This window comes from Gopherus flavomarginatus, chromosome 1 (assembly GCF_025201925.1).
Source record: "Gopherus flavomarginatus isolate rGopFla2 chromosome 1, rGopFla2.mat.asm, whole genome shotgun sequence".
Classification (NCBI taxonomy): Eukaryota; Metazoa; Chordata; order Testudines; family Testudinidae; genus Gopherus; species Gopherus flavomarginatus.
Window position 1 is genome coordinate 348,999,233 of NC_066617.1, and position 24,279 is coordinate 349,023,511.

Below are 24,279 nucleotides of genomic sequence, written 5' to 3' on the forward strand. Positions count from 1 at the left end.
AGCAAAAAATTTTTGAGCACGCACCCTCTGCCGTGCCGCGGGGCCGACTCTACCAACTTTGCCATCCCAAGTGCAAAAAAAAAAACAAACCCCAAAAACTGGACTCCTGCCCAAACTGCCGAAGGAAAAAAAACAAAAAAAACCCCTCCCAAACTTCTGAAGCGGCGCTGCTCCGGCAGCGCTCCTCCAGCCACGCACCCTGAAGTATACTTTTGTGCACCCCACTTTGGAGACCACTGTTCTAGACCATGCCAGCCTGCCAGGGGACAAGAGAGGATTGTATGCGTGCTATTTTATAGTTAACAGGGATATATCCCCCTGTTAAGATTTGCCTTGGAGCACGAATCTTCTCTTCCTCTATCATTGTTTAAAAATCCAAAGGTCCACTCTTTTGAGCCATTTGTTACTACATGATCGTTTTAAAGTCGCCCAGGTAGCATAAAGGAAGTTGCGAGACCATTTAGGGATCACTTGGAAAGAATGAATTACTTGGTGACATTTCTGAGCTCTTGGATGTTTATCAAGAGAAGCTTTAGCTCTCCAATTTATTTCTGGACCTTCCGTAAACTGTGGTTCTAGACTTTACTCATTGTGTTGCTTTATCCATAGTTTTCCCACAGCTCATGAGCTTGTCACAACAAGCACGTTGCCCAATTAGATTTCTGCTCAGTAAAAGCTTACACGAAGGATTATTGAACCACATGACATTTTCCATCAAAATACTTGGATCACACTCTTTTGGAAGTGTCCTGCTTTTTTTGAGAAGTTGTTTCACCTTTTATTTGTAATGATGTTGATGGAAATGAACCTGAATTAATAGGAAGGCAGTGCGTTATAGGAGAGTATTTATTAAATAACACTAAGACAAAATACAAATAATGGTGGCTGGCCTATTTAGATGGCAATCCAATTCCAGCAGAGGGCACTTCTTAATTTTTTATAGAAAGGCAGGCTGATTCTCGTCCTCTTCTACTCTTGCCTGTCCTCCCTCACTCTCCCCCATAGTGTACCTGGGCAGTTCAGTACACAGAGACTAGGGGTCTTATTCTCATTTAATTTGCACCTTTATAACTCCATCGCTTTCAGTGTTGCCTGCCAGTTTTACACCAGAGTGAACGGAGAATTCTTAGGGGGTGGTCATGGGGCAAGAACAACTGGGAGGGGTCTGAAGTTATGGGATAGATGGACATGCGTACTCATGAGTGAGAGGAGTTAAATGGCAGTAAATGGGGGAGGTGTCTCATTAGATTTAGATTAAATCTCAGGAAAAATTTCCTAACTGTAAGAATAGTAGGACAATGGAACAAACTCCCTAGGGAGGTTGTGGAAGCTTCTTAACTGGAGGTTTTGGAGGCAGGATAACCACCTGTCTTGGATGGTTTAAACACAACAAATCCTACATCTTGGCAGGAGTTAACCTAGATCAGGGTTTCTCAAACAGGGGTCGCTGATTGTGTAGGGAAAGCCCCTGGCAGACCAGGCCGGTGTGTTTACCTGCCCCGTCTGCAGGTCCGGCCGATCACGGCTCCCACTGGCTGCGGATCACTGCTCTGGGCCAATGGGGGCTGCTGGAAGTGGCGGCCAGTAAGTCCCTCGGCCTGCGACGCTTCCAGCAGCTCCCATTGGCCCAGAGCAGCGATCCGCAGCCAGTGGGAGCCGTGATCGGCCGGACCTGCGAACGGGGCAGGTAAACAAACTGGCCCGGCCTGCCAGGGGGTTTCCCTACACAAGCGAAGACCCCTGTTTGAGAAACCCAGGCCTAGATGATCCTGGTGGTCCCTTCTAACCCTATGGTTCTATGATTCTGACAAGAAATAATTTCACATATTTAATAACGTTCAAGACAGTAATCACCCTGGGCTCAGCTAACAATAGACATGGGATTCCACTGTAATTTTGTGTGAGATAATCACATCTAGTTATTATTATTTATTATTTGTAATGCCTAGGAGCCCCAGTCATGGACAAGCACCCCATTGTGCTAGGTGCTGTACAAACAGAACAACAAAACAAAACATGGCCCTTGGCTCTAGGAGCTTACAATCTGATAAAAGTGCTGTTAGATAATGGCTGCATGGATGTTGTACATTTCAACCCAAGCAGAAATGTCCCGTTCAGTATCCTTGTGATGTATCACATGTGCCAGATAACAGAAGTTATAAAGTTTACCAGTTGCTTTGCTTATTATTCTTGAGCTTTGGAATGTTTACTCTTAGCACTCTCACTTTATTTTTGGATTTTGCATGAACTGTAGCTCAAATAATTGCTCTTTCTCATTTAATCAATGAGATTCTCTTACCTGTTCTTTGTGTCAAAAGCCTCTAATGAAAATATTTAAACACTTTGATGACAGTTTTTTTTAATTATTCCTTTGACACACAGAGCTCATTTCTAGACCCTTTACAGAAATAATAATTAATGAAAATAGCAACAAATTTCACCTCTCCAGAATTCAGTTTATGCAAATATTATGCCAGAGTGAAACAGAAGATTGTCAAGAGCCACTTTTCTGATACTCCAAAAATATTTGTGATGTTCTAAAATAATTCATTTTGCATAACGTGGGAATCATTTTAAGCTTAATCTATGGCAAGGAAATAGAAATACTGTATTTACTGTGAATGCCACAGTGTTCAAATGATTTTTTTTTATCCCCTTTGAACCGTGGGTTGAGAACTGTGGCCTCTTTTACCTAAATCCCACTTGTCCTTGTTCCCATGGAAGCAGTTCAGTTGATATTCAGCAGAGATCTAGATCCTTGATATGGCAGGGAACAGGTCCAGGGTGTATGTGTGTGGTGAGTGGGTGGCGGGTGATCACTTCTTCATGCCATCATCACAACACTAGGAACATTTGCGAGTCTGTTCGTGGTAGTCCTCCCTTCATTCTCTGGAGGCTAGTGTTTGATGAGGGGAACCCCTAGCAGCTCAGCTCTAACAAACGGACTAAAAGGAACCAAGGGGGATTGGGAGCCAATGTGGAGGCACAGACGCTCCAGCCAGGTGGACCACTCCACTGAAGATCTTATACAATCTGTGCGTATTTCAGATACCTGCTTGCTTTATGGCCAAACTCACTACAAAGAGATGGGGCGTATACAGGAGAATCATCCGCTATTACAAACTCTGTGCTGCCATGCAACCTTCCACAATTTCCTTTCCCAGTACAGGGGACGCCGGGCCCAAAGTGTGCCCATGATTTCAGATCCTTCTATAAGAAAGGTGCCATGTAAAAATAAGATCATTGTTACCATCACCTCTTTTCTGTGGCTCCGTGCCTGATAGGGATCCACAGGATTTTGTCCCCTCTGTCCTTTATACAATAATCCGTAATCAGTACTTACATATCTCTTCATCTATCACTGTAATGCAGCCCCTCAAGTGGAACGTGGCACTCCTAAATAGTACACAGCAACTCTAAATAACTATTCAGGCTAATAACTGTTCCGACTATGGTGTAGAGGATGAGTTAATACTGTTTGGGCAATATAACTGCCCGCGTCAGAAATCGGCCAACAAACCAGGGTTATTACCTCTGCCTTTATAACATGTTCCTGGGATCTTTAATGATTATAATGGGTTTAGATCTTAGTTTTATGCCTCATCAGGAAGACAGTGCTGCCTCTAATGTTACTGTGGACGTAATCTTGATAGACATGTACTGGTGTGAGTTATAAATGAGAAGTGTATGTATATGTAATATTAGAGCTGGTGGAAAAATTGTATTTTCCACAAAAAAGTTTAGAAAGAAATGACAAATTTTCATATTTTTCCAAAACTCTTCACAGTTTTTTTTTAATTTTTCAAACTAACTGTAAACTGACTCTCCTCTCCTAGTTTTCCCCTGTCTTTTTTAGTTTCCCTTTCCTCCCTTTCCTTTATTTTTTCCTGCTAAAGAAAGCGAGAAAAACCTAAAATTGTTTTGATTACATTTGAGGTTACATGTTACAAAAATAGCTGTTTTTTTTTTTTTTGGAAAAGGACAAAAATTTTCATCAGCCATAACCTATAAATTGATACTATATTTTTATATATATATTAAAAATACACATAAATAAAACTTATGCATAAATGACTTGTCTTTTGACATGTATACTTTTTTAATTCATTTTTGTGTGTGTGTGAGATATTGTGTTTCTGTAGAAGTCCCTTAGGAGTAAAATTTCTTTATCTACTGACATTCTAACTGCATCTTTTGTAAAAGCTAACAGAAAAATGCAAATTCAAACTAATAACTGCTGCAAATTGCTAAATTTTTTGAATTAGCAAATGAAAAGCAAAGTAAGACTACAAAATACAGGGTTAAGGCATCACAAGGTGTACTTTTCTCATTTATTTGACGTGTGGTTTAGGTTTTATTACTTAGGATCCAAGTGGACTGGTAAATGTTATGTAGCATATTTTATAAAAGCTTTAGTGAGTGGAATTTCCAGCTATCAACTCCCCACCCCTGATTTGGGGTCCAAGTTAGGGAATGTGTTTATTAGCACCGTGTGACTTGGTAAGGACCTACTGCAAATCTATTCCAGCAGTCTCTGAAACTGCACAATTATTTCCATTTTAGCTGAATTAATGCATGACATTGTTCTTTGGCTCATTTATCACAAAGTCATTAATTTTTAGTTAAGTGGCTAATGAGGATCCTCATGCTGTTTAATCCTTTCCTCTGCTTTAACCCCTCTGGTCACTTTGAGGGTGGTTGCTCCGTTGACATTAGTGTTGCTTTTGATTTATTCCATTCCATGTGCTTGTGAGCATTGCTTAGGATGGCAGTTCTTTCCAAGTGAGTTGTTACCTTTTGACATAAAAAGAGGCCAGTCCAGTTCCTACTGAAGTCAAAGTGAGTCTTTCCATTGACTTTGGTGGGAGTTGGATCAGGCCCACATTAGGTCAACAAATCCTCACAGTAGATCAGGGGTAGGCAACCTATGGCGGCACATGAGCTGATTTTTAGTGGCACTCACACTGCCTGGGTCCTGGCCACCAGTCCGGGGGGCTCTGCATTTTAATTTAATTTTAAATGAAGCTTCTTAAACATTTCAAAAACAATTTTTACTTTACATACAACAATAGTTTAGTTATATATTATAGACTTGTAGAAAGAGACCTTCTAAAAACGTTAAAATGTATTACTGGCGCGCGGAACCTTAAATTAGCATGAATAAATGAAGGCTCGGCGCAACACTTCTGAAAGGTTGCCGACCCCTGCAGTAGATTTTCTCTCTTCTTTTACAAGGCTAGGTCTGAACTATAGCTACAGTTACTTATGGGTCTGTCAAGGTATTTTTCCCACTTTGAACTTTAGCGTCCAAAAAGTGGGGACCTGCAGGTCCCATTCTAAGCTTAATTCCTAGCTTAGATCTGATAGCGCTGCCACCAACCAGAAATTCCTGTGTCTGGTACACTCCCTGTCCCCCAAAAACCTTGCCTGGAGGACCCAGGACCCAAACCCCTTGAGTCTTAAAACAAGGAGAAATAAACCGTTCCCCCTCCTTCCCCCTCCCAGACTTTCCCCTCCCTGGGTTACCCTGAGAGGCTGCACTGATTCAAACTCCTTGGATCTTAAAACAGAGAGGAATTAACCTTCCCCCCACCTCCTTTCCCCCCACCAATCCCCTGGTGAGTTTAGACCCAATCCCCTTGGGTCTTAAACAAGGGAAAAAATCAATCAGGTTCTTAAAAAAGAAAGCTTTTAATTAAAGAAAGAAGAAGTAAAAATTATCTCTGTAAAACCAGGATGGAAAATGTTTATAGGGTCTTCAGCTTATATAGACTAGAGGGACTCCCTCCTGCTTAGCCTAAGATACAAGTTACAGCAAACAGAGGTAAAAATTCTTCCAGCAAAATACACATTCACAAGTTAAGAAAACAACCATAAGACTAATCCGCCTTTTGTAGCTAGTACTTACTATTTTGAACATGAGAGACTGTTTCAGAAAGATTGGAAAAAGACCTGGTTGCACGTCTGGCCCCCTAGCCCCAAGAGCGAACAACGAACAAAACAAACAGCACAAACAAAGACTTTCCTCCACCAAGATTTGAAAGTATCTTGTCCCCCGATTGGTCCTCTGGTCAGGTGTCAGCCAGGTTTACTGAGCTTCTTAACCCTTTACAGGTAAAAAAGACATTAACCCGTAACTATCTGTTTATGACAGGATCTGATTCTTCTGCTTTCAGAGGCAACAACTGGGCATCTCCAAGCTCCTCTGGGGAAGAACAAAGAATTCTTTTAATTATTCTACTGTAGGGTGACTAGATGTCCTGATTTTATAGGGACAGTTCCAATATTTGGATTCTCTCTTATATAGGCACCTATTTATCCTTCATCCCTGTCCTGATCTTTCACACTAGCTGTCTGGTCACCCTATTCTACAGGGTCTTTGGACAAATTTGGTTCATTTTGTAAAGCCACCTGAATTTTTGACATTAAAGGTGTAATAGATCTTTTGTTACACTCTGTCATAGCCCCCCCATTTCCATAGTACCTGAGCCCTCACAGTCATTAGTGCATTTATCCCCACACCTCCTCTATCAGTTGGGGAAGTACTATTATTTATTTATGGGAGTGACTGAGGCACAGAGAGCCCAAGGTCACGTACTAAACCTGTGGTAGAGCAGGGAATTGAAACTGGGTCTCCCAAGTCCTAGTCAAGCACCCTACCCACTGGACCATACTATTGCTCTATAATCTGACTCTTACTGTATTTGTTCAGCTAGGATTATGTATTAGCAGAGCTTCAGCATCTGTCCTCAACCTGAACTGCAGCCTGGTCCTTTTACCGATGTGCCGTATTCTCCTGGCCTTCCTCCGAGGATCTCAGAAGGTAAACAACATTTAGCATACAATCAGTTAACAAGGACCATGCGCACAGACAGATTCCAAAGAAACAGCAGAAAGGTTACAGTACACACATATTTAGTTATTATGCATTTGCTTGACTGTATGTGGTGCTGGTCTGCAGACAGATATCCTAGATGTGCATGGTAGATGCATTGTGTGTGGACCCAGCTCCGGATCCCTTTGAAGCCAAGAAAAGTATTCATATTGACTTGGCTGGTAGCTGAGTTGGACCCAGTGCTAAGAACATTTCTTGCTTTGGTAAGTAAGGTCATCATGTGCCTGTGTGCAAAAGAAGATTGAGCGCAAGTGAAACCTTGCCCCCATTTTCCTCTCTTGCTCAATAGCTGGTGTGTGCTTTGAATATCAGGACTATTCGCTTCTACCTAAACTCAGAGAAAAGGGGGCTGCGGGTTGTGGCCCCACCCCAAGCCATGCAGCAAGGAAATACAGAGCACCAAGAGTAGAAAAGTGGACATACCTCCCTTATTCTGCTGCTCTATGCTGCCTCCAGTGTGAGCTATTGAGCGTGATTGAATCCCAAATAAATAACATATTGGGCATCCTGGAAAGAGAAATCTGACAAACTAAAGAAGGTTTGGTCTCTAAATATCCAGTAACCAGTAATTTCCGTGGGTTGTGACTCATTAGTTACTTGTGACAAAAATCTAAGTAACACTGTTCAACTACTACAGACTTATTGGATGCCTGAGGTACTTTTTGAATAGTTGCAAATTGAAGATAACAGTTGTCTTTATCCTGTGTCCTCTGTTTTGTGCCTGACAATGGTATGAGGTGAACAGACACAGAGTCTAAATACCTTGTCCTGTGCTATTGGTCATTTACATTAAAAAAGTTCATTCACTTTTAGTGTATAGACTCATAGATCCTAAGGCCTGAAGGGGCCATTATGGTGATCTAGTCTGATCTCCTGAATAACACACACCAAACAACATCTTCCAGTAACTTCTGCATCAAGCCCATGGAGTTATCCTATTGTCTCTAATCCTGTTCCTACTAAATGTAGGTGTTGTGATCAAATAGCGTTAAGCCTTGTATAAATGTTAATTTGACAAACAAATCATGTCTAGAAAATCAATTACTTTTAACTTTATTTTCCATTGCTTCATTTTAGAAGAGAGATTGCTTGAATTCTTTTCTTACTAGGTTGCCAGCAAGAAAACAAGAAGGCTGTTGGATAAAAGTAAAACTTTCCATGTAACATGTGGTGTTACTATATGTGCCTTTTCGGGTAAGATTTTATTGTGCTGAGCACTAGCTCATGTGAGAAGCATATTAAACAATATAAGTCACTTGTGGCTTTTCTTGTGCAGTATGTTTTGGGGTAGTTTTTCTCTGTGTTTCTTTGTTCAGACACGTGAATGTTTTCTCAGACATTTTTGAAGCCTGGGATCTAAACGTGCATGGAAGGACTTTCCTTAAAAGTAACAGGTTTTGAAGTGCTGGTTCTTATTTCATATATGAAACCAAATTAAAAGCTGCCATCCTAACTGATTTCAGACCACATGTAGTCAATTTAAACGAGGAGGCATGCATGTTAGAGATGAAAAGACCTATTGCAAACATGTGGGGAATACAGGTAAATATCGCAAAATATTGCCACTTTCAGTGAAGTGTTAAGATAGCTTTGACACAGTCCTTGGATTCAGTCTCCCAGTCAGAGAATTATAATGGGAAAATAAATGACAGTACTTTAAAAGGTTCAAAATGAGTAGTATTTTCATATCAGCCTATCTGTCCAACTCACTTAGTACAAAAATAGCATATAGGGTCTTAGGACTGATCTTGTTTCCCCTAAAGTGAATGAGAGTTTCTCAATTGACTTCAGTAAGAGCTGGATCAGTTCCATGAAGAAGGTTTTTATATAAAATCTTCAGGTCAGTAAATTTAATGTTCCAAATATGCAAAGGAAATTGATAAACAGATAAAAAAACGAGAAGTCTGATGGCACCTTAAAGATTAAGATTTATTTGCCAGTAGGAGAACACTTCAATCTCCCTGGACATATAATAACAGATTTGAAAGTAGCCATCCTGCAACAAAAAAAACCCCTTCAGAAGCAGACTTCAAAAAGAAACTGCAGAACTACAATTCATTTGCAAACTTAACATCATTAATTTGGGCTTGAATAGGGACTGGCAGTGCCTGGCTCACTACAAAAGCAATTTTCCCTCCCTTGGTATTGACACCTCCTCATCAATTATTGGGAGTGGACCACATTCACCCTGATTGAATTGGCCTTGTCATCACTGGTTCTCCACTTGTGAAGTAACTGCCTTCTCTTCATGTGCCGGTATATTTATGTTTGTATCTGTAATTTTCACTCCATGCAACTGAAGAATTGATTTTTTACCCACAAAAGCTTATGCCCAAATAAATCTGTTAGTCTGTAAGGTGCCACTGGACTCCTTGTTGTTTTTGTTGATATAGACTAATGATACTAGATAGACAGGTAGTTTATGTATAAAGGCTAGGAGTAGCATAGTCTAAATTATAATCATAGAATTTTGGGGTGGTAAGGGACCTCAGGAGGCCATCTGGTCCAACCTCCTGCTCAAAGTAGGACAAATCCCCAGACAGATTTTTGTCCTGGTCCCTAAATGGCCCCCTCAAAGATTGAACTCACAACCGAGGGTTTAGCAGGCCAATGTGCAAACCACTGAGCTATTGCTCCCCCTAGTAAATCACTTGGGACCCAGATCTATGAATTCATACATGTAAGAACAGGGATCCACCTACACATATGAGCTATCAGGATTAGGGGCTTCACATAATCTTCAAAATGTAGCTTGATGAACTAAGATTTGTTCTGTTTTATAGTCTTACATGTTGCCGCACACCTGGTGAATGTCCTTAACTTCTCTGTGAACTATACTGAAGAATTTTTGGCACTAAATGCAGCAAACTACCGTGGTGAGGTGGGCAATCTGTTCATATTTATATTTTATAGATGTAACTTGTAGTTTCCATGAGTGAGCTATACAGTGCTTATCTTGTATAATGTGAAAATGCAGAATCTTGTTGATTTTTTTTCTTCCTTTCAATGGCTAGCGCACTAGGATTGGAGTCAGGAGACCTGGCTATGCCACTGACTTTCTGTGCAACCTTGAGCAAGTTACTTCACTTATTTATTTATATTTTATTAATCCCCCGTCCCCAAAAAATAAGGGGAGGAAATGACAAAAAGAACAAAAAAGTAAAGGAATGGGAAGGGAGGGAAAGGAAAGAAAGAAAAGGGGGAAAGAAAGGAAAAGGAGAGAAACAGCTTGGTTTCTATCTGCTAGGAATTAAAGATTTCTAAAAAGTTAGACCATATCTTTGCCAATTTGTCTTGGGGTCCCTTTTCTCCAAAATGTTACCTGCTCTTTAGCTGCCAGGACAGCCTTATTGCTGGGCCAAGCTTCTGTCCCTGGAGGCAGGCTGCTTTTCCGTTTATGTAACACGAGTTGTTTGGCTACACGCACTGCTCTAGAGAGCCAAGCTTTCCATGGAGGTGGAGAGTTTCCAGGATGATGGTTTAATTTTTAAGGTGGTATCCATTATCATGTTAATCCTCCTACCGACTTCTAACCAAAAGGATTGAGAGTGCCCAAACATGTGAGCCAGTGTGGTTCTGGGAGACCCACATCTCCAGCAGCAGTCTCCACCACTGCCTTGCTGTGTGCTCTTTGACAAATCACTTCACGGTTCAGTGCCTTAGTTTACTGCCCTCACTGCTGCTGGGCAGTCCTTGTTGAATCATTTATGCTGCTATCATTGGCCCTGTCATTAAATCTTACAATATGGGAGAGGAAGGAGAATAGATGTTGCATTTGGAGAATTACGCAGACATGGATTGAATGATGACAAGATTTGGGCCAATCTTGCTCTCATTCAAGTCAGTGGCAAAACTGCTGTTGGCTTGAATGGGAACAGTATCAGATAATGTTATTGTGGCTTTAGTTGTCTGCCGGAATTAGGCTGGAAGCTGCATTCTGCTTGCAAAGTGCCAAACTCAGCTGACTTTTCTATCTCTGATGTAGCCCCCTTAAGTCATATCAGAATGTAGGGCCCAAAGTCATTTGGGGGAAACACTCTGGCCTAAGGAAGTCTTAAAGTCTTCTCCTGCCTTTGCATTGCCTACAGGAGTAAAACTCCCACAGGCTTCCCCACTGTGCATTGCTCCCTAACTCTTCTTTGGGTGGTAGGCTTTGCCCAAAGTAGTGGGGGAATAGGAATCATTTAGTGCTTACAAGGCCAGCATTAATTTATGCTCACAGAATCCTTCTGAAGTTCAGTGGAGGAATGATTCCATGGAGGATGACAGTCTAATTTGCTCCTTAACCGCTTCTTCCCGCAGCCTGTCCCTCTCACCCATGATCCTCATGGATCTGGTCTTCACTACCAAAAAAAAAAAGAGGTGTGTTCTTAACTTGAATTAATGAACCTGAGGCAAAATCCCAGTGGAGGCAAGGTAGTTAGAAATTTTCGTATGAGTTAGCAGGTTGAGTTATAGCCTATGGAGGAGCCTCGTCTTTAACTCGACCAGCTAGTTCATACAAAAACTAACTAAATGTTTGCCTCCACTAGGATTTTATCTCGAGGTAGTTAACTTGAGTTAAGAATCCACTTTTCCCCCCCCCCCCGTTGGTGAAGACAAGGCCTTAGAGCGGCTTCCATAGGATCAAGGGGATTGTGGAAGCATGCTGTAGAGTTGGCACTCCGCCCTTTCCCCTCCACTCAGAACTGCTGCTCTGTCCCCCACAACCTCCCACAAGGAAGTCAAGAGAAGAATTTGGCTTCATAGTGTGAACTCTTTGAGGCAGCCATGTTAAGCTCAGTCCTGCTCCCAGTGAAGTCCATGACAAAACTCCAGTTGACTTCAGTGGGAGCAACATAGTTGCCCCATGTCTTTATATTCAACTTTGAAATCTCATCCCTCTCCTACAACTATTCGGTGGCTAGGAAAAGTTGTTTTGTAAAATGATTATGAAAGCAGAGAAGTGTCTGATTGTCTCATTACTCTGCTTTCTTAGTCAGTGTGTGGTTGGTTTTTGCAGGGTTGGTAAAAGGTTTAGTTTACATTGATGGCGCGTAGTTGTCATTGTTCTCTATTACCAGTTACACAGTTCACTTTTACAGCCAGGTTTAGGTATCAACTGTCAAAGTGAGGCATGTGGAATTTATGAGCAGTTTCTTACATTAAGAAATGTAAAATGATAAATAGCAACTGATTTTTGTTTGTTTTTGTGTCTATTTTTCAGGACCCCAGGAAACTCCTTTTCACTACTGGTAAGTTGCTGATGTTCTGTGCAGAGTTGATAAGCTGATTAGTTAGTTTAGATTTCATATTGCAATCAAACCAGAAATATATTGTCAGCCAGAGAATGGTGTCATTTCCACCACTAGCGGGATTTACCTCCATGTCTCTAGGGGCAGAGCTGGGATCACAGTGTCCTTAAAAGTATTTCCTAAGTGTCCTTAAAGGTATTTCACTGTATCCACATAACAACATACAAATGATCGTAGGGACCTATCCTGCTCCTGTTTCAGTCAAAACTAAAACTTCCATTGACTTCTGTGAGAGAAGAATGAGGCCTTTAGTTTTTGGAGAAGAGAGAAAATAAATCAAAGGTTGGACTCTCTAGAGCAGTGGTTTTCAATATGTGGTCCCTGGACACCTGGGGGTCCACAGACTATGTCCAAGATTTCCAAATAGGTCCACAGCTCCATTTTAAAATTTTAGGGGTCTGCAAATGAAAAAAGGTTGAAAACCACTGCTGTAGAGTCTCCTATCATGGAGCAGCATTGATGGAGACAGGGAGTAATGAGGGATGGATAGTCCAGTTTGTTGCTCCAAGTTAATACAGGTCGCTCAATAGATCCCTCGTAATATTTAGAAGAGGAGTGAGTCTCTGAAGAAGGCAAACTGAAGGGCTAGGTTGTAGCCTGAGCCTGACTTTAGGGGCTTTTTGTTGTTACAGGACAACTGACCCACTTCATCTGCTTACCTGTAGATAAGCCCAGTCCTGTAAGTTTAGCACTTGCAAGGTACTGAGAGCTCAGGTTCCCTTGTTCAGTCCCTCAGAGGCAAGATTAACCCTAAACGAAGGGAAAGCTGCTGCCTCACAGGGTATGTCTACACTACAGGATTATTCCGATTTTACATAAACCGGTTTTGTAAAACAGATTGTATAAAGTCGAGTGCACGCGGCCACACAAAGCACAATAATTCGGCGGTGTGTGTCCATGTACCGAGGCTAGCGTCGATTTCTGGAGCGTTGTGCTGTGGGTAGCTATCCCGTAGCTATCCCATAGTTTCTGCAGTCTCCCCCGCCCATTGGAATTCTGGATTGAGATCCCAATGCATGATGGTGCAAAAACAGTGTCGTGGGTGATTTTGGGTAAATGTCGTCACTCATTCCTTCCTCCGTGAAAGCAACGGCAGACAATCATTTCACGCCCTTTTTCGCTGGATTGCCCTGGCAGATGCCATAGCATGGCAACCATGGAGCCCTTTTTGCCTTTTGTCACTGTCAGCATATGTGTACTGGATGCCGCTGACAGACGCGGTACTGCAGCGCTACACAGCAGCATTCATTTGCCTTTGCAAGGTAGCAGAGACGGTTACCAGTCGTTCTGTACCGTCTGCTGTGCCATTGTAAATTGACGATGAGATGATGGTTATCAGTTGTTCTGTCCCATCTGCTGCTGTCATTGGTGCTCCTGGTTGGTCTTCGCTGAGGTTGGCCAGGGGCGCAAATACAAAAATGGAATGACTCCCCGGGTCATTCTCTCCTTTATGTTTTATCTAAAAATAGAGTCAGTCCTGCCTAGAATATGAGGCAATTCTGCTAGAGAACCAGTGTATCAGAGAACCAGAGAGCACAGCCGCTTCATGTCAGATCCCGCAGAAATGATGAGCTGCATGCCATTCACGGGGGGTGCCCCTGCAACAACCTCACCTGTTGCTTCCCTCCTCCCCCAACCTTCCTGGGCTACCGTGGCAGTGTCCCCCATTTGTGTGATGAAGTAATAAAGAATGCAGGAATAAGAAACACTGACTTTTTAGTGAGATAAAATGAGGAGGAGGCAGCCTCCAGCGGCTATCATAGTCCAGGCAGGACATTAAACGGTGGCGAGGGAGAGGAGCCTAGCCTCCCACTGCTGTGATAGTCCAGGCAGTACAGAATCTTTTCTTTAGACATGAAAGGAGCGGGCTGATGGAACTCAGCCCCCAGTTGCTATGATGAGGACGGTTACCAGCCATTCTGTACCATCTGCTGGGAATGACCGGGAGTCATTCCTATTTTTACCCAGGCGCCCTGGCCGATCTCATCTGAGGACAGCCAGGAGCACTCACAGGTTGATGACGAGGATGGCTATCAGTCCTTTTGTACTGTACTGTCTGCCACCGGGGAGGAGAGGGGAGGGGAGAGGATGCTGCTGTTCAGTGCCGCAGCACCGCATCTACCAGCAGCATGCAGTAGACATACGGTGACATTGAAAAAAGTTAAGAAACGATTTTTTCCCCTTTTCTTTCAGGGTGTGTATGTGTAGGGGGAAATTGATGAGATATACCCTGAACCACCCCGGACAATGTGACTTTTCGGAGATTGCGGGAACTGTGGGATAGCTGGAGTCCTCAGTCCCTCCTCCCTCCCTCCATGAGCGTCCATTTGATTCTTTGGCTTTCTGTTACGCTTGTCACACAGCACTGTGCTGTGGACTCTGTATCATAGCCTGGAGATTTTTTTCAAATGCTTTGGCATTTCGTCTCCTGTAATGGAGCTCATATAGAACAAATTTGTCTCCCCATACAGCGATCAGATCCAGTATCTCCCGTACGGTTCATGCTGGAGCTCTTTTTGGATTTGGGACTGCATCAGAGCTGATCAGAGCTCCATGCCGGGCAAACAGGAAATGCAATTCAAAAGTTCGCGGGGCTTTTCCTGTCTACCTGGCCAGTACATCCGAGTTCAGATTGCTTTCCAGAGCGGTTACAATGGTGCACTGTGGGATACCGCCCGGAGGCCAATACCATTGATGTGCGGCCACACTAACCCTAATCCGACATGGCAATACCGATTTCAGCGCTACTCCTCTTGTCAGGGAGGAGTACAGAAACTGGTTTGAAGAGCCCTTTATATCGATATTAAGGGCCTTGTTGTGTGGACGGGTGAAGGGTTAAATCGGTTTAACGCTGCTAACTTCGGTTTAAACGCGTAGTGTAGACCAGGCCAGAGTGTCAGCAGATAATAACCCCTTCCCACAACTCGAGATGGCTGCAGGGAAAATCTCACTATTTAAAAAAGAAAACTGTGATCTAATTGAGGATGTGTGATACTGATTCAATAACCTCAATTAGAATATTTAGAAAACACGCATTAAATATAATCTGCAAATCAAAAAAATAACCCCCATAACTGTTTGCCATTTTTCATCATCATGCTCCAGACAAAATGTTTAGTTTCTGTGTTGGTGTTATGCAAATCTGCCATTTGTTACGTCAAGCACGTGACGAAATGAACCTAGGCTTGCATAAGTAGTCAGGAAGGAGGAGTTATAGAAACCCTTGGAATGGTTTGAGCAAAGTCTTCAGTGCTGTTGTTCTGCAGATGAATCAGTGGAACATAGTTTCAAACAGAGATTCTACATAATATTAAAACCAAATTTCTGTATATCCAATGTTAGAAAAAGAAATGTAACCAAAACACTGACTGTTTGTCTCAGCTGGTTTATGTCAGGATCAGTTCAACTTTAGAATGATTAAACTGCAACATGGAAGCAAGCAACTAGAATCATAAAAATAAATGAGCAAAGAGGTTTTTGCTGCATGCATGTGACAGAGAACAATGTACTCCCATTATGGAATGGATTCCCTGGGCCTGACGCAGGCACTCCTCACTCAGACACAACTCCCATTGGCACCTACGGGGTCTGATGTTCTACTGTGTTTCACCTTGTGCACCCCTGTTCAGAATGAAAACAGAATGCTGCTATTCTGATTTGGTAGAGGTTGGTGCAAGACAGCATAGAAACAAGCCAAAAAAAAGTTTCATTTGAAAGGACTGCAAGATGGGGTCCCATGTCTCTCGTTCCAGTTGCACTTACTGGAATAAGAAGTCTATAGAAAACACAGGTTTCAAAGGTTCTAAGCCAAATCCAAACCGGGTGTCAGTAGGTGCAGCTTCCATAGAAAATCAGTGATATTCTAAATGGTGGTGTAAGTCTGTTGGCTAACTGGCATAGACTCACAGACTTTAAGGCCAGAAGGGACCAGCATGGTCATCTAATCTGATCTCCTGCACATCGCAGGCCTCATAACCTCACCCACCCACTCCTGTAATAGACCCATAATCTCTGGTTGAGTTAGTGAAGTACTCAAATCATGATTTAAAGACTTCAAGTTACAGAGAATCCACCATTTACACTAGTTTAAACCTGCAGTTGACCCATGCCCCATGCTTCAGAGGAAGGCGAAAACCCCGAAGGGTCTCTGCCAATCTGACCTAGGGAAAAATTCCTTCCAGACCCCAAATATGGCAGTCATTTGGACCCTGAGCATTTCAGCAAGACTCAATAGCCAGACACCTGGGAAAGAATTCTGTATATTAATTCAGAGCCCTCCCCATCTAGTATCCCACCACTAACCATTGGGAATATTTGCTGTTAGCAGATCGACTGCATGCCGTTGTAGGCAGTTTCATCATACCATCCCTTCCATAAACTTACCAAGCTCAGTCTTGAAGCCAGTTAGGTTTTGGAAGGCTGTTCCAGAACTTCACTCCTCTGATGGTTAGAAATCTTCATCTAATTTCAAACCTAAATTTGTTGATGGCCAGTTAATATCCATTTGTTCTTATGTCCACATTGGCACTAACTCCTCTCCCTCCTTGGTATTTATCTCTCTGATGTTTTTATAGATAGTAATCATCTCTTCCCATAGCCTTTTTCTGATAAAAGTAGTGCAGTTGGCTTTGATGCGGCATTCAGTGGGTGTTCAAGGTGAGGGTTGTTCACAGACTAAGGAGGAGGAAGAGGGAAGGTGCATCAAAACCAACATCTAGTAGGAGGCGCAAATAAAGTATAAGCAGTGCTGCCTTGGATCAGAGAGACGGCCTGAGTGCACATTGTACAGCCCACAGCCTCTCCATGAATGACCCTGCGTCTTTGGATACCCTGAAAGCTGTGTGGATCTTGGGGAATGCACTGTATTAGGGTGAGAGCCTGCAAGGTGGAACCCCTCTGTTCCTAAGGGAGTAAGGGGAAAACCTTGTGTCATTTTCATTCCCCCTCACTTCTCAGTGTATTCACTCATAAGGGATGTTTTGGCCTGACTCTCCAGATCAGTAATTTAATAGCATCCTTCTTTGACCCCATTGTGCCCAAGTGTGCCCTTCACTGAGGCCAGGTTTTAATTTGTGCTCTCCAGCCTAGAGATATCAAAACCACACAGGAATTGCATATCCTACAGTGCAGGAATCAATACTTGGCACAGGTGGTTTGAGGCTTAAGGTGTGGGGGGTTAATTTTTTTTTTTTTTAGTATAATTTTAAATTTTTAAGAGTTTAACTTGTAAAAAAAATAGCAGACGCAGTCAGATGAGAATGCAGCAACCATTTCAAATCACCATTATTATTGTTGTTTGAATTGTGGTAGTGCCTGGAGGTCCCAACCAGGATTGGGGCCCTGTTTTTATTAGGTGCTGTACAAACACATTGGTAGACACTGTCCTCACCTTGAAAAGTTTACAGTCTAATTTGAGACAGGAGGCAACAAATGAAACGATAAGAGGATGGAAGGAAGGAAGGACAGGAGTAGCAGCAATAAGACTAGAGGGGTGCATAGGTAGCTATTGCACAAATGGATAGTTCCCATTCATCTTAATTTTAAATAAAATGAGCTGTCCCTGACCAACCATTAGTTATTATTATTGCCATAGTGCCTTGGAGCTCTAGGCATTGATTAGTCCCCACGGTTCAAGGTGCTGCACAAACACAGAACAAAAAGACTGTTCTTGCCCCCAGGGAGCTGACAATCAGATTTAGTGGCTGATTTCTTGAAGGCAACACAGCAGAAATGGGACTTGAGGGATTTGGAGGCAGAGGATGATGACGACTTTATGGATTAACCCAGTGGGGACACTGCATGCAGAGGGGGGCAGTGTACTAGGAAGTGTGAAGTATCAGAGGGTAGCCGTGTTAGTCTGGATCTGTAAAAGCATCAAAGAATCCTGTGGCACCTTATAGACTAACAGACGTTTTGGAGCATGAGCTTTCGTGGGTGAATACCCACTTCCTCAGATGCATGTCCATGCTCCAAAACGTCTGTTAGTCTATAAGGTGCCACAGGATTCTTTGATGCTTTTAGGAAGTGTGAAAATGTTTGTGGGGAAACCAGACGGATGTTGAAGGTTTCCATCACTAAAGGAGTATCAAGAATGGTTTGTGGGATGAAGGGAAAATAAATAAAAGCAGATAGGTAGGAAGGGGACAGAGCTGAGAAGGGGTTTGTAGGTGAGAACAAGTATCTTGAATTTGATGCACAAGAGAAGAACAAGTGTGCTTGTGGATTTGAAGAGTGGGCTGACATGATTGGAATGACGGCTTAGGAAGCTGATTTTAGCAGCTGTGTTTTGAGTGGAGGGGTAATGGGAGGAAGAGGGGATAATGTTTCAGTCATGTACATATTGAGAATCTATATTTAAAAAGAATAAATGAAGATAAAGAAAGACAAATTATATTGCAACTCTCTTTGTTTTTTCTAAGATCCAGGATAAAATCCTGGACCCACTGAAGTCCATGGCAAAATTCCCATTGATCAAGGAGCCAGGATTTCATCCTGAGCGTTTCAGAAATGAATACTGGTTTTGGGTGTCTCAGTGTTTGGGTTCCTAACTTTAGGCACATTAAAGCAGTCTGGTTTTCTGTTGCTTAGTATTTTCTAAAAGTCAAGTCTCCAATGAAGCACTCAAAAATTGTGACACTTAAAAAACCACTTGTCATTTCTGAAAATTTTGGCCTACACTTGTAAGCAAATATGACTTGATCCTGCCCCATTATAACCAATGGAAGCTTTGCTGTTGACTTCAGCGGAAGCAGGATCAAGCTCCTAGACCATAATCTTGCAAAGATTTAGGCACATGCTTAACCTGACACACTGTGAGTGGTCCCATTGGCTTTATGTAATATTAAGTATGTGGCTTTGCAGGCCTGAGTCCTTACATGCTGAAACCCTGAATGGTTTCCTGTCTTCAAGAGGTAAAATATTCGCATGTAACTCTTCATGGTTTTTAAGTGTTTGCTCATTGTACATAATTCTTAGGCCACCAACTTTGAAAATCAGATGCCAGCATTAATGTAGGTAATTAAAGTCATTGTCCTATCACTCTGGAATGCTGAGTGCAGCTCATCCTCACAGGTTTTGTTCTACAGTCAACAACTTCAAACGTTATACTATGTCATGAAAACTAATTGCAGCACTTTTCCCATTTCAGAGTAAAATGGGTCTGCAAATGATCTTAGCAACAGCTGGCATTGCAGATGAATTGCTTGAAATTCTCATTCTATGACCAGTTTTTTTAATTGTGCTGTTTTGGAGAGCTGTACATTTAAAAAAAAATATAACACTCAAAATTAAAATGGAAATGTTCTCCAAGTAACTAGCTTTGAAAGAGATTTCAAAAGCTATTATAAAACCAGCCTTTATAGCAAACTGAAAGCCTGTGCAGTTAGAAAAGTACCTGCTGAGATCCAGCTGGTTCATGGTGCAAAGGGGGTATAAGAGGAGGAGTGAACAGTAAATTATGAATTTTAGATGTATCTGTATATACGTGGACTAATGCAAGGAAGAAAACAAATTTTCCCCTCTCCAGATGGAGAATAACAGTTTTGCACAAAATTCTCTGAAACTATGTTCCTTTGGAAAATTGGTGCTTAGAAATAAATAAATTACACAAATCAAATAAATCATTTTGATCAAAACATGATTTGTGTTCCTACTACAGACCAGCACTTTAAGTGGTCATAAAAGATGAGTGTACCTTTTCTTAATACAATATTAAATCTATGTGTGTTTATGTTGCAGTTCCAGGGCTGACTGGGGTCCTGATGGTGTTAGTTTTATTCCTGATGTGCACAGCTTCTACATATGCTATCAGGTAAGACTTAATCTGATTATTATGTTGAACTTCACAGTCTGAGGAATCATATTCTGCCGCAGATTAGAAGGAATACAGAGCAAGTACAATGATATGTAACAGGCATTATATAAATGGAAGGAAAATATCAAATATCTTGTTCCATTTCTTGCACTGATTTGTAGGTGAACTAGCACATTAAGTTTTGGAATCAATATTTGTACAATAAATATGCAAATTGATGATGTTTTCAGAGCGTAGATTTATTTAAGGGACATGGTCAACTTGAAATCTAGACAATTTTACTTTTCCCTGTCACTAGGGTGATCAGATGTCCTGATTTTATAGGGACAGTCCTGATATTTGGGGCTTTGTCTTATATAGGTGCCTATTACCTCCCACCCTGTCCCGATTTTTCACACTTTCTGTCTGGTCACCCTACCTGTCACTCTGTGAAAGATCCACACAAGCAACACAGGAAACTGACTGTACAGTGGTACCAGTGAAACTAAGTGCTAATGTGCAAAGTAAATAAACTGCTGGAAAAATCAGAGGTTAATGTAGTTTTTCTTCATTCATTCCTGGGTGTTACCTATAACAATAATTGATAAAATATTTCAGAAAGAAATGTGTCATTTAGTTGACTTAGTGTCTTTTTAAGAGGATATTAAGAATTCTGGGTATTATATTTCATAACTGAACACAATAATTCTTGGTCACAGCCTCAGGTAACATTATTAATGGAGATGTCTAGTCCAGAGAGAAAATGAGCAGGGAACTGTATCCCCTTTTCAGCGCAGAGTCCTTGTGAACACCAGCGGCTTAATGCTGTAAGGTGCCTGTTCCAACAACTTAAGTGTCAGATTGCTTCACACCCTTCAGGATTGAGTTTGGGAGCCTTCATAGCCTTAGGCCCTGATCCAGCAAACACTTAAGCACATGCATAACTTTTGCTCATGTAGCTGTCCTTATTGAGTATTCACTTAAGTAGATTACTGTTTTTGCAGGATCAAGAATCAAGTGTTTGCAGAATTGAGGTTTTAGATCTCCATTCAACAAGGTACTTACAGATGTACCTAACTCAAAGCAGGAGAGATTAATCCCAATTATGTCAGTTAGGCATATGTAAGTTACATTGCCGAACCGGCATGTCTTAGCTAGCTATTAGTATTATTGTTAGGCCCTGAGCAAGAAAGCAATTGAGTATGTACTTAAGAATCTTTCCTAAACACGGATGCTTTCCTGCATCAGGACCTGAGGAACTGGCAGCCCCAGATGGAGCTACAGGAGCACTGAATTTGAGCAGGATTAGACTGCAGTGCTGCTAGACTCAGGATAAGATCTCAGGATAATTGGGCAGGATGTAAGCTATACTGAAGGCTTTGCCTCCAAAGCCAAACCCATTTCATAAAAGGTGGAAACGCTAAATGATCACTTCATGCTGATACAGCTCTGCAAGGCTTTTCCAAAAGCAAAAATCTGTTTTCTCCAAGACCAACATAAATTATAAAATAACAGTAGCATTTGTTGAAATAATAATAAAAAAAAAGAGATATGCAATGCAAACATTCATGGAAATAATGAAATTACTATGATAAAAATTTAAAACTGTTCCTGATCCAGGCAACAAAGGTTTCCCTGTTTCCAAGACTATGTACTAGTTATATCCCGTTTTGACTATGGCAACCTCCTGCCCTTCAGTCTCCCCTCCTTAAAACTCCACTCCCATCAAAAACTCATTTTCCTCTCCTAGTGCTCCAACAATGCATCTTCTTCTAGATTCATTACAGTGGCATCTCCTCTTTTGTATAAAGAGCAAGCTTCTTTTCTTCAAGCATCCCACAGCTCTGCAGCTGCCTTTTGTGTCTAAGCCCGTTTCTCCTCCTGTAGTCCAGTCTGCTCCTTCATGTCCTCTCTGTCTTCTCCTGAAAACTCTTTCCACTTTCTCTCATGCTGTCTCTATGTTTGCAATAAGTAAAGGCTTGATACAAATGTGAGGTGAAATGGAAAAGCAGTTTCTGACATATGAATTTGAGAACAAAACCAGCTGAATACACTTCTTGAAAAATCTTCTTAATTTTTTTAAATTGTTGGTCTTCCATGCAATAGCTCAGCACCAGCTTGTGTAGCAACTCACCATTTTTCATTCAAGAACCATTTGCTAGGAGGGAGTTTGAATTATTACAAAATGTAATAAAACATACGGAAAAATGCTAAAATGTGTTCCAGTTAAAAGTTAAAGTTATTCCAGGGCCTTTCCCATGAACTCAATCACTAAAATATAGGATGCCACTTATTCAGGGCTTCCTAAATAAGCTCCAACCACCCACACACAAGCTATCTTCTCAATAACATATAACAATAGTCATTCACATTATTATCTTATAAACCATCACATACACATTTCCTTCCAATGCAAATCTACACCCGCCCGCATACCAAGGACAGTTTCCCAAAATAGGAATTAAACACACATTTTGAACTGAGGTTTTCAAGAACTCTGATTTCCAGGAAATTAGATTTTGATAAATGTCTATTTTGAATCACAGATAGTAGATAAGAAGCAGTCTGATATATTTTAAATAGCAAAAAAGTTCTGATTTAGTAAAAAGAAATAATGTTTATTTTTAGCAATGTTCCAGATATAAGCTGTCTAGGTAAAAGATATTTCAGAGAGGGACATAGTATATGTTTGCAATGTCTTAATAATAGCTTCTGAAATTATATAGTCAGAGTTAAGGTCGTGTTTGATTTTATTTTTTATTTGTATTGTGGGTGGGGATAAGGGTTTGTATTGGAAGAGAATATGTTGTGCTGCTGTGTGGGGATGGAATGTGCTGTGTTGTGTATTTGTGGAGATAGGTAGTTTATGGGTGAATATTTCCTTAATTAGTGAGTTCCTAAGTTTTTTTGAGTGATGATTGTATTCATGGAGAAAGGAATAAAGTTAAGTGACAGTTCACAGAGTTTTTTATGTGGGGAAAATTTCCCTGTTTTTTTAAAATCATCAATAGAAGGAAGTCCTTCTTCCCCTTTGTTCTGCACTCCCTGCACTTATGTGACACTGCTTGTTCCCTGCAGTTTACCTCTATGTGTCCTGGATTCCAGAACACCCTCTCTGTATGTCAACTCTAACTCCTGAAGTATCTTCATATTTTCCATCCTGTTGCCCTTTGCCCTAGTTCCCTGCATGTGCACCATGGCTACCTGCACCTGCTTCAGTCCTTCTCCCCTCTTCCTCGACTCTCTGACTGCCTCCCCTCCACACACCTTGTTACCTCCTTCTAATGACACCCATTTATATTTAAAATGCTTAATAGCTACTTTCAATATTTTAAAATATAAATGTCTACAAGAGCATCAAGGCAAATGATGTGGCCTGAGGGAGCCAGTGTTGGTGGCAGAACTGTGATTATAGGCTGAATTTTGGTACCAGGGAGCCATTATGGCAGCAGGGATGGGGAAGAAGACTGTGTAGAGACCTGGGAAAACAGGCTAATCTCCATATCTTAGCCTCTTGCATGTGCTCCTAGTCCCTCCTCTCCTTCCCTCCCTTCCATGCCTACCCAGTCCCCTGTCCTTCTTTCCAACAACTCAATGTGGGCAAATGTGTGTGTGTGTGTGTATATTTTTTACATAGCTGAATTGGATTTTGGACCATAACTGAATTGGATTTTAATTTTTCTATGTTTATAATTTTCATCTAGATACACAGAGCTGCTTGTAATTAGCGATGACTGAGTGTAATATCTGAGAATGGCATTAAACCACAGTTTATTCTTTGCAGGCTTTCGAACTACGATATCTTCTGGTACACACACAACCTTTTCTTTGTCTTTTACGTGCTGCTGCTGGTGCATGTTTCTGGGTATGTAACAAAATAAACTGTCCCTGTTCCTTAAGCACAGTGAGGAGGGTAAAGCTCACAAAGAAGGACATTGAGGCAGGGAGCCAAGTGGCATCTTTCTGAAATGACCTTGTGCTGGTCAGTATTTCACAGTGGCAATTGCTCAGGTAAAGCTTGTGTTGTGGTTGGAGCATCATTTGGTACAGCAGATTAGAACACAGCAGGGTCAAAACCTGAACCAAACCTCACTCCTTGCCCATTCCACCAAATTCTGGTGTTAACTAAAATACATTTTGTTTACCTCTGCCCCCAGAATCATCCTGGCTGAAGTGAAGTTACTCTCTTCCCTTTCTCTCTCCTTTCTCCACATCCCCATTGCTGTAACCACAACAGCTATTTCTCTCTCCCCAACCGTTCTAAACAACCAGTCTCTGGGTATAAATGACTGCACAAG

The 24,279-nt window shown here is 41.6% G+C and overlaps 1 protein-coding gene across 2 annotated transcripts in view; it reads left to right on the forward strand.

Moving 5' to 3' along the window:
• Positions 1 to 24,279, forward strand: part of NOX4 (NADPH oxidase 4) — a 172,019-nt gene that overhangs the window by 12,163 nt on the left and 135,577 nt on the right. For both annotated transcript variants that reach the window (XM_050941509.1, XM_050941510.1), the window contains exons 2-7: positions 6,713 to 6,823; positions 8,005 to 8,089; positions 9,679 to 9,776; positions 12,102 to 12,129; positions 19,927 to 19,999; positions 23,766 to 23,846. In XM_050941509.1, coding sequence (XP_050797466.1) covers positions 6,713 to 6,823; positions 8,005 to 8,089; positions 9,679 to 9,776; positions 12,102 to 12,129; positions 19,927 to 19,999; positions 23,766 to 23,846 — 476 coding nt within the window. The remainder of the gene's footprint in view (positions 1 to 6,712; positions 6,824 to 8,004; positions 8,090 to 9,678; positions 9,777 to 12,101; positions 12,130 to 19,926; positions 20,000 to 23,765; positions 23,847 to 24,279) is intronic.